At 46.1% G+C, this 16,949-nt stretch overlaps 1 protein-coding gene across 2 annotated transcripts; it reads left to right on the top strand.

The window, feature by feature from the left end:
* Positions 1-10,050: 10,050 nt before the first annotated feature.
* On the top strand, positions 10,051-16,783 carry ptger1b (prostaglandin E receptor 1b (subtype EP1)). Of its 2 annotated transcripts, none has more exons than XM_079745963.1 (4): positions 10,051-10,144; positions 12,624-12,955; positions 13,294-13,854; positions 15,697-16,783. In XM_079745963.1, the coding sequence occupies exons 2-4, from the start codon at positions 12,659-12,661 to the stop codon at positions 15,970-15,972; spliced, it is 1,134 nt and encodes a 377-aa protein (XP_079602089.1). In that variant the 5' UTR covers positions 10,051-10,144; positions 12,624-12,658; the 3' UTR covers positions 15,973-16,783. The 2 variants fall into 2 exon arrangements, with proteins under 2 accessions (XP_079602089.1, XP_079602088.1); XM_079745962.1 differs by having other exon boundaries at positions 10,070-10,241.
* The last annotated feature ends 166 nt before the right edge of the window (positions 16,784-16,949 follow it).

The raw sequence follows: 16,949 nt of genomic DNA, 5'->3' as shown, positions 1-16,949 counted from the left end.
CCCACAGTTGTTCAGAAGCCCCCTCTGGCCACACTTGTATGACTTTGGCAGTGGGTCCGCTTGTGCAGATACGTGGTCTGTATGCTGGAATCAGGAACAGTGAGATGTGGTCAGACTGCCCAAAGTGGGGTAGGGGTGATGCTTTCAGCCCATGCTTGATGTTGCTGTAGACATTGTCAAGTGTGTTACGCCCTCTTGTTGGACAGTGTACATTTTGGTGGAATTTGGGGAGCACAGTCTTAGGTTGGCTTTGTTAAAATCACCTGCTATTACATAGACTCCATCAGGGTGGTCACGCTGTTGATTGCTAATGGCAGTTAGCAAGGAGTCCAAAGCTGTTTTGGTGTTAGCATCGGGAGGTATGTAAACAGCAGTGATAATGATAACTGTGAATTTGCGCGGCAGATAGAAGATGCGACATCTTACGGATAAATACTCCACGTCTGGCGAACAGTATGTGTCCGTTGTCACAACGTTTGTGCACCAGTTGGTGTTTGTGTAAACACAAAGCCCCCCTCCTCTGCTCTTACCGGAGTCTGGTGTTCTGTCAGCTCGGTGTGCTATGCGGCCTGCTAGCTTGATAGCCTCAGCCGGGATGGTTGGGGTGAGCCATGTCTCAGTGATCACCATAACACAGCAGTCCTGGATGTTTTTCTGTGTGGATATGGTAAGTTCCAGCTCTTCGATCTTGTTGGGAAGTGATCTTGCATTCGTGACGAAGAGGCTCGGTAATGAAGGCTTATGCAGTTGTCTGCTTAGCCTAGCTCGTACTCCGGATCGACATCCCCTCTTCTGCCTGTGCTCTCGATGTCGCTTCCTGGTGGACCACGGGGACCCCGGTGGTCTGATGAGCCTTGTCAGGATGTCGTGTCCAGTGTTTGTTTACTTCAAGATGCAACTATCTTGCATCAAACCGAAACTGAGTAAATCGTTTCTGCTGTATCTTACGTAAGGCTGTGCATTAGTGGCATTTAGTATTAAAAGATGACCAACCTACTTTTGTTTCTCTTGCCTTGCTGCAAGAGAAACAAAAGTGCCTCCATTGGTTTTTCTTTAAAAAATCAGCCAACTAGAGTGTGATCTAGCTTGAGTGTGAAGGTCAACAGCAGATCTAAATTTTGTCTAAATCAGACAAAATCATAAGCAGTCATCAGCATCCTGGCCTACCCATAGCAACCAGCTCTTCCTGAGATCCTGATATCAAACATTACTTATTTAAGTTGGCTTTCAGTTGGCTCTCATTACTAGCGGTGGTTTTAGTTGAGGAAGTATCGCCACCTCAACAACACCCAAATGAACTTCCAATGAAACTATTAATCATTGTAATAGTTGTATTTATTGGATATTATCCAGTCCTTGACTGGTGGATGTATTTTATGGTCTTTTGATTGTGGGGTGAGAGGCGGCCAGAGAATGCAGGGACGTATCAAAGTGAATTATGGTGGTTATTATTTACAAGTGGCTTATGGACAATAGAAGACTAATGACTTGTTTACTCGATTTCTCTATCTTTGTCTCTCTCTGTGTCTGTGTCTCGCTCTCTCAGTCTCTGTCTCTCTGTCTCTATCTCTCTCTCTCTCTCTCTCTCTCTCTATCTCTCTCTCTCTCTCGCGCTCTCCCTCGCTCTCTCTCTTACATTGTGAACCCTAGTCACCTCTCGTTCAACAAATAAAGTTTTAGATTAATATCTAAAGTCTGATGGCAGGCGAGCTCAGATCAGGGTGAACCGGGCGTCTAACTTCCTGTAGCTTATTAGTTTCTTGACCAATCATGTTGATGGAGGCCCAGGATACAAACTCGGCCAGCAGGAGGAAATTGTAAACAATTGTCTGGAATGGTTTAAATTAAACTCAATTAAAGTGTAGAGCAGCCACCGTAAAAACACCCTTATTAAAATCCCTCATGCACGCTTATCCACTCAGAGAATTGGTTTCCTTTGGTATAATATCTCCATAACGAGGCATAGTTCCGCCCCTTTGGTATAATATCCATAACGAGGCGTAGCTCCGCCCCTTTGGTATAATTTCTCCACAACGCGCCATAGCTCTGCCCCTTTGGTATAATATCTCCATAACGAGGCATGGCTCCGCCCCTTTGATATACTATCTCCATAATGAGGCGTAGCTCCGCGTCTTTGGTATGGCTCTCAGGCTTTGTGCTGTTACATAAAATAACTTCTGGATCATCAAGGGCCATGCAGACAGGGCATCAAACATCAGCTTGAAACATGGGAGTTCAGAGCGAGTAGAGAGGAAACACTACCTCTTCTAATGCTACAGGTCATGGATGTAACAACACTACCTCGTCTAACGATACAGGTCATGGATGTAACAACACTACCTCGTCTAACGATACAGGTCATGATGTAACAACACATTTACATTACATTTTGTCTTTAAGAAGGTTGTCTCATATCTAGCTGTGGTGAGTCCTGAAGCTAAGAATTATAGTGTTTGGCATTGCAATCGGTTGTACTAACTTTAACCCTAGTTTCTGCAGTGTTGGTTTTTGCTGTGTTGTTGTTGATAGTAAGGTCGTTGAGTCTAGTTTCGGTCACAAGGTGTGAACAATAGGCTTGATTGACTGGGCGGAGCTAAGGCTGCCTATTTAGCAAAGTCAGGAAGCTGACAAAGTCAGTTACATGTTGGCAGTTGGCTCTCATTACTAGCGGTGGTTTTAGTTGAGGAAGTATCGCCACCTCAACAACACCCAAATGAACTTCCAATGAAACTATTAATCATTGTAATAGTTGTATTGATTGGATATTATCCAGTCCTTTGGCTGGTGGATCTATTTTATGGTCTTTTGATTGTGGGGTGAGAGGCGGCCGGAGAATGCAGGGACGTATCAAAGTGAATTATGGTGGTTATTATTTACAAGTGGCTTATGGACAAAAGAAGACTAATGACTTGTTTACTGCACACACCTCTCTCTTCTCTTTCTCTTTCACTCTTAGCCTAGCGATTGTAATACTTTCACTTGGTTCTATGAACATCTTTACTGTACCGACAGCGATATATTGTTTCACTTCTTATGACAAATGTACTTATTGTAACAAATGCACTTATTGTAAGTCGCTTTGGATAAAAGCGTCTGCTAAATGCCCTAAACGTAAATGTACCTCGTCTAACGATACAGGTCATGATGTAACAGCACTACCTCGTCTAACGATACAGGTCATGGGTGTAACAACACTACCTCGTCTAACGATACAGGTCATGGCTGTAACAACACTACCTCGTCTAACGATACAGGTCATGATGTAACAGCACTACCTCGTCTAACGCTACAGGTCATGGGTGTAACAACACTACCTCGTCTAACGCTACAGGTCATGGGTGTAACAACACTACCTCGTCTAACGATACAGGTCATGGATGTAACAACTCTACCTCGTCTAACGCTACAGGTCATGGGTGTAACAACACTACCTCGTCTAACGATACAGGTCATGGGTGTAACAACACTACCTCGTCTAACGATACAGGTCATGATGTAACAGCACTACCTCGTCTAACGCTACAGGTCATGGGTGTAACAACACTACCTCGTCTAACTCTACAGGTCATGGGTGTAACAACACTACCTCGTCTAACGATACAGGTCATGGATGTAACAACTCTACCTCGTCTAACGCTACAGGTCATGATGTAACAGCACTACCTCGTCTAACGATACAGGTCATGGATGTAACAGCACTACCTCGTCTAACGATACAGGTCATGATGTAACAACACTACCTCGTCTAACGATACAGGTCATGATGTAACAACACTACCTTGTCTAACGCTACAGGTCAGGGATGTAACATAAGTATTTTTTGCTGCCAGACCAGTGAAGTGAAAATAGTGAATAACCAACACTAAACCATAAAGCCAATTGAAGGAGTTGTTTACAGAGCATAATATTACATGATGCCAAAGGACCCCGCAAGGAGCTTTGGAAGAGCAGGCAGCATTTCCTGTAAGAAGACTGAATTGCCCATAATTACAGTTCATATGGTGGTCTTTGTGTTTGTTTGGAGGAGAAAGATGAGAAACCAATCAAATAAAACATTTGATGCTTTGGCGCCCGTCAGCAGTGGTAATGGAGCTCTGTTTGTCTCTTCTGTTCAACTTATTCAAGCTGCCTGATTCATAGAATAGGGCTTGTGTATCAGAGTGCATCATGGGACTCTTGGTCTGTGATATGCTGCTATATTGACAAGAGTCGTAGTACTGTAGAATTTAGCAGAATAGCAAAAATGCACCACAAAGTACGGGCGGGGAGAATCCTTTCCACCTGAGCAACTGGTATTATATGACTGCTGCTGTTTGCATTTGTAATTTTTTGGGTGGTCTCTAATGGTTTCAAAATGCTTTTTCCAGACATCATGTGTCTTTCTAGACCGATGGTAAAATGTGCTCTACTTCCAAAAGGAAATGCCTGGTTAGTGATGCTGTCATCACACAAAGGGTTTATATATATATATACAACTTTATCAAACTAACTAGAAGCACATTTATTGAAAGCATCACAGCAGATTGCACACAGTAGACTGAGTCAAACCACAACCCCCAAAATAGACCTTGTATAGCTTAAAGGCTTTTATTGTAAAAGCCCAGCAGTTCTGTGGTATCACTCCTGTACTTCCTGTCCTCCAAATGATCTGATGTCCTTCCTGTCCCACTGTTAACACAACGGTTCATCTGCTGAAGAGGAAGTCCACTAAATATCTTCCTACGGAAGATTCACATCAGAGACGTTTCAAGGTCATTCCTACCCCGAAATAAATCACTATCGCGTCCTCATTCCCAAGAGGAATAAAACATGAGTTACATATCCAGTCAGATCAGTGTCTAGTGAGGAAGGAGATCTGATCACCCTGCGTGCACTCACTGAGACACTGCAGTCAATGCACTAAATCACTTGCGATCTGGAGAAGACACACACACACAAACAAACACACACTGCAGATAAGCCTGTTAACGCATTAACGATATGACAAATGTTAATGTGTAACATTTCCGCATTCAATTATAAAACGACTAGCACTATCTTTATATTCTGCTGTGTTGTGTGATTACATAATCCTAAATGTTTCGAGGAATGTTCAAACCCAGAGAGGTGCGTAACATTCTGTGTCCTGTCAATGATGTCCAGTTCCCCGAACTTACATTTACATTTACATTTAGAGCATTTAGCAGACGCTTTTATCCAAAGTGACTTTCAATGAGTACATTTGTCATAAGAACTGAAACAATATATCGCTGTCGGTACAGTAAAGATGTTCATAGAGCCAAGTGCAAGTACTAACAATCGCTAGGCTAACCCATTCCCCATGTGCAGCAATGCTAGCAGCTACTGCAGATGTTAGATTAAGAGTTTACAATAAGTGCGTACATTAAGTGCCAGGACGTACAACATACAATGGTGGCCGGAAGGGGCTGGGTAGCTATGCAGAGTCGCGGTGAACTCTGAACAGGTGAGTTTTGAGTCTTTTGCGGAAACTGGTGAGCGACTCTGCGATCCTGACATCGGCAGGGAGCTCGTTACACCACTGAGGTCCCAAAACAGAGAAAAGTTGTGACTTTGTTGATCGACATTTGCTTGCTCTTAGCGATGGCGGTACCAGACGTTCAGCTGAGGTAGTTGAGCGGAGGGATCGAGCTGGGGTGTGTGACTTTACCAATGCTTGGAGGTAGGCAGGGGCAGTTCCATCGACTGCCTTGTATGCCAGTACCATCATCTTGAATCTGATGTGAGCTACTACAGAGAGAACCTCAGGGAACAGTTATCCAGTAGAGACTTGTTGTTAGAGACAATGTTTGTTTAGAGATCTAGCCTACTACAATGTGCTAGGGAAAGGATTTACTGTGTGAAAATGATTAGTTTAACACCACAGCCAAATCTTTTGTGTGTGCTTGCGTGCTTGCGTGTGTGTGTGTGTGTGTGCTTGTGTGTGTGTGCTTGTGTGTGTCCGTGTGTTCATGTGGATGTCCCCTAGCCCTACCTCAAACCTATCCAACCCAACCTTACACCTAAAGTGAGTGAAGTGTTTGTGATGACTGGAGCATCCAGCCTGGGTACCACTGGTGACTCTGGAGCAGGTGAGGCTGCACACCTGTTGTTTATTGAACCAACCTGGTCACAGGTTCAACCAGCCATCAACACAGAGAGAGAGAACAGGCCAGCTCTGAACACCTGCTTTGACCGTCACAACTCAAACAACCCTGCAATAAACCGGTTCCACATCTCCAACCTGGTGTGCCAGGAGAGATGCCCAGCTCGCATAGTGTAGCAGGGTGGGCCAGTACAGTACCATCTGTAACTTAGACTTTAACTAACCATCTGTAACTTAAACTTTAACTTAACCATCTCTTACTTAAACTTTAACTTAACCATCTCTAACTTAAACTTTAACTTAACCATCTCTAACTTAAACTTTAACTTAACCATCTCTAACTTAAACTTTAACTTAACCATCTCTAACCTCGCACCTAAACTAACCATCTCTAACCTTATTCTAAATTGTAACCACGTCTAACCTAACACCTAAACTAACCACCTGCTACCTCAACATCTCCAGGGGGGTTGGGGGGGGATGGATCAGACTCTGCTCTCCTCTGGGTGATGAAGGGGGGGGGGCGTGGCAGTTACCGGAATAACGGCGTCATTCATCAACAGCTCTTCATCACGGCGGCTCCTCTGACAGGCTGACCTTTCAGGTGGCTTACGATGCCATACTCCTTGATGTCTGCTAACGAAATCCAGCTCAGCTAACCCCTGAGCCTGCTGTTCCTCCGAACATCCTCCGTCACGTAGCATCCCCCATGTCGCAGCATCACCGGTCACTTAGCATCATTCATCACGCAGGGTTCACAGTAGCAGAGGCTCATTAGACACTGGACCATCCAGAGCAGGTAAGGTTAGTGCTGAGTCTGTAGGCGGTCCACGGGAGGCCGGTCTGGTTCTCTGAGTCATGGTTTGGACCCGGCAGTCCTCTGCTCAGCTCCTGTTGTAGGGAGAGATGAGTCTCCAGTCCCACCGATGGATCCTCGCTGTACAACACAGCCTCCTTCAGACCACCAAGACGGTACGGAGAGTAGGCTTCACCTCAGTGTGGTCTGATGTACTGTAGATGTAGTGTGGTAGAGGACAGCGCTGTGTTCCGATCTGAGGAAGGAGGAAGTGTGTGGTGGCCTTTGTGCTCTCAGTCACCATCACACCACCACACCAACCACACCACCACCAACCCCAACACCACCCCCACAACCACCATCACCCAACCACCACCACCACCACCACACCACCACAACCAAACCACCACGACCACACCACCACCATCACCACATCACCACCACCACTGTGTTCCAGGGGAGAAGCCATGTCCTCCTTTCTTCAGTGTGGTCCACAGGAAGGGAGCTAGTTGAGGGGAGGGGAGCTCTCCTCCTATTGGATGAGTATCCCCTCGATGACTCACCGACCAGCGCAGACCAACAGGTCCTGGTTCGGTTTACATTTTTTTGCTCTGCAGCACAAAGATGTGCTGCAAAGATAACTTTTGAACTACATGACACAGCTGGCCAGACCTTCATGTCGGCTGTTTTCTTCTCCTTTCAGTTTGTTTTCTTTGATAAGAGCGATGAGAGCCATTAAAGAAGCCATCAAAAAAGGCCTTTCTGCAGAATGTGGACTCAGAATGCACTAGCGACCCAGACACAGCTCAACAACCATTTTGTTTATGGTCCAGACGAGCTTCCTTAACGAGCGTGGAACTGACCGAAGTGGCCGGATTAAAGTTCTTAGAGGCTTCATTGAGCAGAGCCAGGGTTTGGATGTTTTCTTCTTCACTTGCAACCTTCAGCAGTGTCAGACAACCGCCTGTCAGTGACCAAAGCACAGGTTGGTCGAGCTTGACCAACCCGTTCAGAAGCATTTTATGGTCCTCCGCCTCTGTCTCGGCCGAGGGCGGTGGAGGAGGAGGGTGGAGGAACAACCCCTTCAGTAGCAGTTTATGGTGTTTATGAAAGAATGACTGAGAAGTTAAAAACACGCCCGTGTAATGACCACTCGGAACACACACTTCATTCAGGATCCCAAACACCAACAACATCGTGTTTATTCTCGGCCCTCGTCGGATAAGTTCTACACAAGCTGTGTATAAGATGTGTATAAACGTGCAAGATGTACAAAAAAGGGTAATAGCTCTGTATTTTAGTAGTATATTGATTAGATAAACCATGTCTAATAAACAATGAGGTAATCGTGCAAGCTCACCGACATTAACGCTGCCAGGGTTTGGGGTTCAATTCCCAAAGGGCCGAGCCATGCTACATGTCGTTGCAGTCATGTTGTGGTCTAAAGGCACAGTGTATCGTGCGTTCCCCTTTATGTCTCCCTCTCCATCTGGGATCAGATGACTCTGTGCTCTTCCGGCAGCTCTGGTCCCCAGAGCACCTCCTTTGTGAGTGGGACCTACATCAACAATATCCAGGGGCCCTTTTATTCATCGAATACTGTTCATTCCCAAGAAGTGCCTCGGGCTCTTTATCACGTCTGCGTTGCTGTGACGATGGCCGCAACACGAGCCGTGACGGATGGGTGTGGTTCCCACATGGCAGTTGGTTGGAATTTTTCTGGTACAGGAAAAAACACCTTGAACATTTTGATTTATTACTAATTGACCAAAGTGGAGCTGTCAGATCCAGACCCAACACATAGTGAGTGATTCGCTTGAAGGCAGGGAGCAGGAAGCAGGGAGCAGGGATGATTTCCTGCTCGGAAAACTGCCCTGAGAACTGGCTCCACACCTGGCTCCGTAGCGGGCTCCTGAGAGGGCCCCTGAGTGCGGGCTCCCCACCTGGCTCCTAAGCGGGCCCCTGAGGTTAAGCAAAATGGCTCAATGCCCGGCACTCGGCCGCCCGCTCTCATGGGCCCCGGGCTCCTGGCCTGTCCCTCTGTCTGTGTAAACACTCTGCGGTGGACCGCCCCGCTGCCACTCTCTACTCTCTCTCCACAGTCAGACCAGCCCAGGGCCGTTAAACTGAGGGACAGACAGCTTCCTGTCTGTCTGTTAAACCAAGGGGCAGACGGGCTCTGGTCTGTTAAACCGAGGGACAGACGGGCATCCTGTCTCCCCTCGTTCCTCCTAATAAAAGACCGGCTCTGAATCGTCCGTCAGGAGAGAGAGAGAGAGAGAGAGAGAGAGAGGTGAATAAAGGAGTGGGTTTCTGTTCAGGCGCTGAAGGCACTAGAAGGCCTTGAATGTTAAGCAGAATAGATCTACCTTCCCATTCAGTGTTACCAATCACAGTTCTTGAAATCAATCAAGCATTGTGGGCCACTTTGCAACCCAGAATACATGCTGTGTATTTTATATGTTGTGTCCAGATCCACATCTGTTTGTGTCGAGTTCCTCTTCTGAATGTGGGTTTCACTGGTTTTACAGGCCAATAGAAAGCCTGTCAGAGGAATGCCCACTATGTAGACCGAACTACCCATATAAACGTTCCAATCACAGCCCTCCATGTTCACGGTCAGGTCTGTCAGGTGAGACCAGAGGGCAGATCAATCTTCTGCTCACCAGTGTTCCCAGCATTGGGCTCCCTCTTGGGTCTGGGAAGGCCCTTTATTTGGAAAATCCATATCACAAAATATGTATACATATAACAATCATGCAAAAAAAATCATTGTGGTTTGTCTTGTTGTTGAAACCCTACTTCTAACATTTCAATAGAGACTATTTGAACATGTTAAAGTGTTGTGTTTATATTTTCTCTACACTTTTATTTGTTGGATACTTTTGCAGGCATCCGTTACAATTTGAGCAATAGTCATGCACAACAACAATTGTAGTTATTGTTTTAACTTCTTCTCATAAACCTTGAGCAGGCTGACGGAATATTATAACCCGAACTAGTGTCTGTGGACGCAGAGCTGCAGTGCTGATTGGACGGGACGCCTCTAGGGGGGTTATAAAGAGAGGTAGGAGGCGGTAGAGAGCAGCAGGGTTGAGCAACACTCGTGTTGTTTGCGTGTTGGTCGCTCTCTGCGACCGCCCACAGGGACCTGAGGAGGAGAGGGGGGTCTTACTGGACCGGGAGGAGGGACAGACCACATTAACTCTGCCATCCATCGACACGGAGATGGAAGTCTGTTCACGGTGTGTGTGAGGTTTTGCTGGTTATTTTAACAACTTGTTCCCGACATGTCTGAAGACGAATACAAATGGATTTATTATTGAACTCGAAGCTGACAAGGTTGGTTAGTTTTATTGGTTTTAACACGCCTGCCGTTTATTGCGTGTTTAAGTTTGTGCGTGTCGTGGGGTCCAGCATTTAAATGTTTTGCGTTGTCATTAATAAGCACATTTTTAATTTAAAACATGATCATTGCAAACCGGGTTTATATTTTTCGACTTTTGTTGGTAGGGCCACATTTGTCTCATGCAGGCCTTCAGTTAATATGCCTAATATAAAAGTTGTCTGACACAGGATTCGCAGAAGGTGTGTCCAACAATATCAGTTTAAACTTTTTAATATTGAGTCACTAATCCGTTTACATTTCACCCTTTGTACCGATCTAACCGCACCGCCACCGGAGGTCTCTTTACCTGCAGTTAAACCTTGATCAACACATACAAATGATCGGACTTTTTAATTCTACATAATAATAGTTTTTTATATAGAGGGTATTTTAGACCTACAATTAAAGTTCGTAAGGATGAATTATAAGATGTAACCCTAAATCAAAAAATATATAAGAGTTTAAATCATCTGACTTTCACTTTGCGTAAAAGGCAGTAAACAGTCTTTGGTAAACTTATGCAAAGACATAATTCAGTATCCCCTTCAGAGAAGTCTATTTTGCATTTGATTGACATTAAATCTGATATTTGAACCGTAGGACAACACATATTTTCTAAACATTTGGCCTACCACATTGTTATACCATAGTTCTAAGAAGAAGAAATGTAGCTTCAACCCAAATACTGGCCCTTTGATTATCAGTAATCTGTTTGTTTTCATTACACTAAATCTTTAAGAAACACTTCAATCTGTCCTTCAGCCCCTTCATTTAAGAGCCTGTTTTTTTTTTTTAAAAGTTTTAGACATGACATGATCCCCACCTCTATGCCACATCGGACCTATGTTTGAATGTAGGCCTTGTATGCAGCAGGCTTACATAAGAATTCAAAGGCACTTTTGTACGCAGTGATATCTTTAAACACGTCTGAACTCGACCGAACCCAGGCTGGAAATTAACCCGAGCTCGTCGAAGAATGCAGGAGCTTCGGTTCATCTGATTAATGTGTCAAAATGTTGTAATAAATTAATATAACTATGATACATTTAGTTTAGAGTAAAAATACATACGTATCCTTCCTGAGTAAGTAGCCTAAACCAGGGGTCAGCAACCTTTTCAACATGCAGTGCCAGTTTGACGCCAGTTTTCTCGTTAATGAGTGTGCCTTAGGCAACAATATATTAAAATTAAGCTGAATTATGACACAGCGACCAAAGATATTTCCAGAAGAACTGGAATTGTACTATTTCCATATAGTCCACAATCATGCGTCAACATTTTAAATGTTTTTTTGGTTGTTATATTTACAACATGAGCTTACAAATTATGTCCCATCTTAAAACACCATTTTCAGAAACTCAATCAAAAACATATTTGCACTGTGAGAAATTTAAAAAACGAGAATATATGAGAATGTTGGAACCATCCACATCAATATCTTTAAGACATGTACAGCTTTGCAAAACCATGTGAAGGTGATGCATACAGGCCACTTGCAACAATATTTTAAATATTTTCTTCTCTTTTACTCACAACATAGGTTTAAAAACTATTAATTGATCCCATTTCAGAACACTGCTTTCTGTAACTAATTTAAACATATTTGCACTGGGAGGAAATGCCCAAAACAGAATAAAGTGCAAAAGAAATCTGTAATAATGATTATGCTGCCGCATTGTGCTGTGAAAATTGTTAATAATAATGATAAAAAAATATATATATTTTTTTCTTTTAAGTGTGCCAATGATTATGCTGCCTCGTGCCAGTGGTGGCACGCGTGCCTAGGGTTGCCAACCCTGGCCTTAACAATAAGGTGACTGTCATGTTGTTACCAGGAGTTTATAATAATACAATTATAAACATTTAAATAAATACAATTATTTAATAATACAATTATAAACAGCTGTTATTTTAATGGTCGTGTCCTTAAACTTCTCTTCTCGTGGTTCCGGTGTTTGACCTTCAGTGTTTGTCTGAGTGGTATTGTGTGCGATGCATAATGTCTGCGGTCTGCGGTACGAATCGTGTAAGCAAGACTCCACAAACCACCTCTAAGCTCCACAGCTGAAACCGGGTCAACACGTTTTTGTCTGACCTCTGACCTTCGAGGATCAACGAGTGTGTGTCTCTGACCTCTGACCTTCAAGGGTCAACCAGTGTGTGTGTCTGACCTTCAAGGGTCAACCAGTGTGTGTGTCTGACCTTCAAGGGTCAACCAGTGTGTGTCTAACCTCTGACCTTCAAGGGTCAACAAGTGTGTGTGTCTGACCTCTGACCTTCAAGGGTCAACCAGTGTGTGTGTCTAGCCTCTGACCTTCAACACCTCTCCCCCTCAGTGGCCTCTGACCCCCGGAGGCCCCATGAGCTGGCCATGCAGCGCTCCAACGCCTCCTCCCTCCTCTCCAACCTCAGCCTGGGGGCCCCCCCGACGCCGGACCCCGGTCCCCGCTGGCACAATGGCAGCGAGCAGGTGCCCACGGCGGCGGGGATGTCCATGACGCTGGGCATCCTGTCCAACGTGGTGGCCCTGCTCATCCTCGCCAAGGCCTACAACCGCTTCCGGCGCCGCTCCAAGGCCACCTTCCTGCTGCTGGCCAGCTCACTGGTGGCCACCGACCTGGTGGGCCACGTCATCCCGGGGGCGCTGGTGTTGCGGCTCTACCTGACGGTAGGGCTGGGCGATTCATCGAATTTTGTTCGCAATTTAAATTTTTGGGTCAAACAATCACAAAATTTACATAATCTAGTTTTTTGGATTATTTTTTTCAATGTTTTATAGAAAGGGCAGAACAGCTGGATAATTATCTGTCTATTATTTTAGATTGGAACAATTTCTTTTTGACCATTTTGTGTATTTTTTTATGTTCTCCGTTGCAAAGTGTTTTTTGGGAGAGACATGCTGAATAAATACAACATGTTTTCAAACTCAAAAATAATTGTTTGAATAATCGTGATTCAATATTGACCAAAATAATCGTGATTATGATTTTTCCCATAATCGAGCAGCCCTACCTGACATGGTCCCGCCTGGGGCTGGAGGGCACCCCGGAGCCACCCGACGCGGCCTGCCTGGTGCTGGGCGGCAGCTTGGTGTTCTTCGGCCTGTGCCCGCTGTTCCTGGGCAGCGCCATGGCGGCCGAGCGCTGCCTGGGCGTCACGCGGCCGCTGCTCCACGCGCGGCTGGTCACCACTTCCCGCACCCAGCTGGGCGTGGCCCTCATCTGGCTCGGGGCACTGGGCGTGGCCCTGCTGCCCACGCTGCGCCTGGGGGCCTACAGTCCGCAGTTCCCAGGGACCTGGTGCTTCATCCACGTGCTGGGGACCGTGGGGAGCCCCGACGTGGCCCTGGTGGGGCTGTTCTCCGGCCTGGGGCTGGCCTCGCTCTCCGTCTCGCTGCTGTGCAACACGGTGAGCGGCGTGACGCTGGTCAGGGCCCGCCTCCGCCAGCGGAGCTGCTCCCAGCGCAGCTGCTCCCAGCGCCGCTCCGCCAAGTCACATGACATCGAGATGGTGGTGCAGCTGCTGGGCATCATGGTGACGTCCTGCATCTGCTGGAGCCCCCTGCTGGTAGGTCTGGGAACAACGTCATGCGTCTGGAAACGCAGCAGTGATTAGTTTGTTGTCGGTGTAGGACGGTGCTCTGTGTCGCTGTGTCAAGTATGAAAAGAATGCTTTGTTATAGATGTGGATTTTCCAAACGTTTCCAAACGAAAAAAACGTTTTCAACCACAGAATTATGAAACAATGTCCTGTTGTTAAAGCCAAGTGTGAGGGAGAATTAGACCTGAGGGGTGATGATTGAGTCTTTCCGAGAAAGTGGGCTAAACACCAACCTTCACAAAATCGTCATCATATTAGCAGATTTGTCATCAGTCTTAGTCATCAGTAAATAGTAAGGTTTCAATAATCACAACAAGACATATGCTTTCCACATCCAGGAATATTCAGCCTACATTTTTAATATAGCTGTGTACAAAATAAGTGCAACTTTTTATTAATATTATTAATGCTTAATATTGAATACACCTACTATTTATTAATATAATAAATAAAGTAAGATATATTCAATATATATAAAATGTTTCTATATTAAGAATAAATATTACTGTAGTGATACACCTAAATAAGTATAGCAATATACCTTCTAAATAGTAATATTTATTTTTAATATAGCAATATACATTGTTATCTACCTTCTAAATATGATGGTTAGTGGACTGCCTTTATGTCATTGTGCTCGAGGTAACAAAGGGAATTCCAAAGGTATTTTCAGCCTCACTTTCACCCGTTCAAACATCTGACCACCAGCGGCTGTCACACCTCAGAGTGACAGCTCGTCAGGGGAGGTTATGATGCCTTGCCCAAGAGCAGCTCAGCAGCTTGAGACAGGAGGGGATTCAACCAGCAGCCCCATAGCTGTCAGACTCTCCCTGCTGATCTACTGTCTCCTTCAGAGGCGTTGATCTGAGGGGTCCGAGGACGTCGTTAAAGTGACGTCTGGGTGGTTTAGACCCCCGGCCCTGGAGAGGGGCCAGGATGACAGACAGACAGACAGAGAGAAAGGCTGAGACAGACGGCCAGACAGACGGCCAGACAGACAGACAGACAGACAGACAGACAGACAGACAGACAGACAGACAGACAGACAGCCAGAGTGAAAACAAAACAAAAAGAATGTGACGTATTTAACAATGATTATTTTATAACTACAATTGTAGTTCTTAATGATGAATTATAAGATGTTCCCCTGGGGGGGCACACGGCAAGGGAGGGAGCTATTTCATATACGCCTCCATTACCATACTGGAACATAACCATGACCCCAACCGAAGGGTCTGTCTAACACACCGGTCCACGTCCTGATGAACAGCTATCTATCGGACGTGTTTTAGTACGACCCTAGGACCTCATAACCCCTGACCTCTAACGTCGTCGTGCTTAGTCCGACCCCTTCAGTCTCTCCTGACCCCTGACCTCTAACATGACCTTACCCTTCTTTCCTCCTGCAGGTGTAAGTCTGTCGTGACCCCTGACCCCTAACCCTTCTCTCCTCCTGCAGGTGTTAGTCTGTCGTGACCCCTGACCCCTAACCCTTCTCTCCTCCTGCAGGTGTTAGTCTGTCGTGACCCCTGACCCCTAACCCGTCTGTCCCCCTGCAGGTGTTAGTCTGTCGTGACCCCTGACCCCTAACCCTTCTCTCCTCCTGCAGGTGTTAGTCTGTCGTGACCCCTGACCCCTAATCCGTCTGTCCCCCTGCAGGTGTTAGTCTGTCGTGACCCCTGACCCCTAACCAGTCTGTGCCCCTGCAGGTGTTAGTCTGTCGTGACCCCTGACCCCTAACCCTTCCCTCCTCCTGCAGGTGTTAGTCTGTCGTGACCCCTGACCCTTGACCCTTCTCCCCCCCTGCAGGTGTTCGGCCTGATGTCAGTGAGCCGGTCGTGGCGGGGGGCCCTGGGTGCCGACATCACGTACTACAGTCACCTGATGAGGCTGGGCGTCCGGATGGCCACCTGGAACCAGATCCTGGACCCCTGGGTCTACATCCTGCTGCGGCGCGCCATCCTGCGCCGCATCTACCGCCTCACCAAGCGCCACGCCAGCTTCAGGGGTGGGGCCTTCCGCTCCTCGCGCTGGGAGGCCAGCTCCTTCGTCAGCTCCGAGAAGAGCACGGCCAATAGGATCTGAGGGGGAGCGGGACCACGGCTCCTTCGTCAGCTCCGAGAAGAGCACGGCCAATAGGATCTGAGGGGGGGCGGGACCACGGCTCTATCCTCAGCTCGGAGAAGAACACAGCCAATAGGCTCTGACCAGAGGGGCAGGACCACAGCTCTGAGGTGGGGCGGGACCAGGGGGCTGGGGGCTGGAGATTGGACGCAGCATTCGTCACTTTAAACCAAACTGACTTTGGAACTTAGTTGCTTAGAGAAGTGGCAGCTTATTCACAGTGTTGAACCAAAGGCACCGACCAGTTTTGTGGATTTTTTAGCGCTGTGCTCAACGAGTGGTGATAAGAGTGAACTGTCGTAGGAACGCGAGCGGTCGGGAGATGGCTGTGGGTTAGAAGGTTATATTCGACAGACACCATCCAACATCGGATTTCTGAAAAATATGCAACAGAGCAAAAAAAAAAGAAGATTCTATCGATTGAGAAAAGCTAATCCAATGGCATGATGGGAGGTTTTCCAGGGAATAGGCAAATCTCAGTGTCCCGTCCAGTCTTAAAGCTAATGTCTGGAGCTCAGTGCTTCGGAAGGAGAGGAGGTTCATCATAAGGGCTCTACTGGCCCTGCTCACCTGTAAATAACCACACAGAGTGTACAGAGCTTACTGTGACAGTGATGTGTGAGTCTGGTCTACAGTGATGTATATGTGAAGTGGAGGCACCAAACCATGTATTTCGTGGTATTTATTTTGAGTACCCAGTTGTATGGGTACTCCTAAGAAAGTGTAGCTGTTGAATGTAATATACTGAAATAAAATATATATTATATGTTTCTTTTTGAGTCTTGTTTCATCCGTTCCTGCTTGGCCAGTTGTAGACTCTGAAATACTTTGCAGATCACAATATAATATCATAAATATAACAATATGTTCATGATATATCTATATCTATATAATATATGTATAATACTATATATATTGCACACACACACACACACACA

This window comes from Pollachius pollachius (assembly GCF_949987615.1).
Source record: "Pollachius pollachius genome assembly, chromosome: 11".
Classification (NCBI taxonomy): Eukaryota; Metazoa; Chordata; class Actinopteri; order Gadiformes; family Gadidae; genus Pollachius; species Pollachius pollachius.
This window is presented reverse-complemented; position numbering and strand designations above follow the sequence as displayed.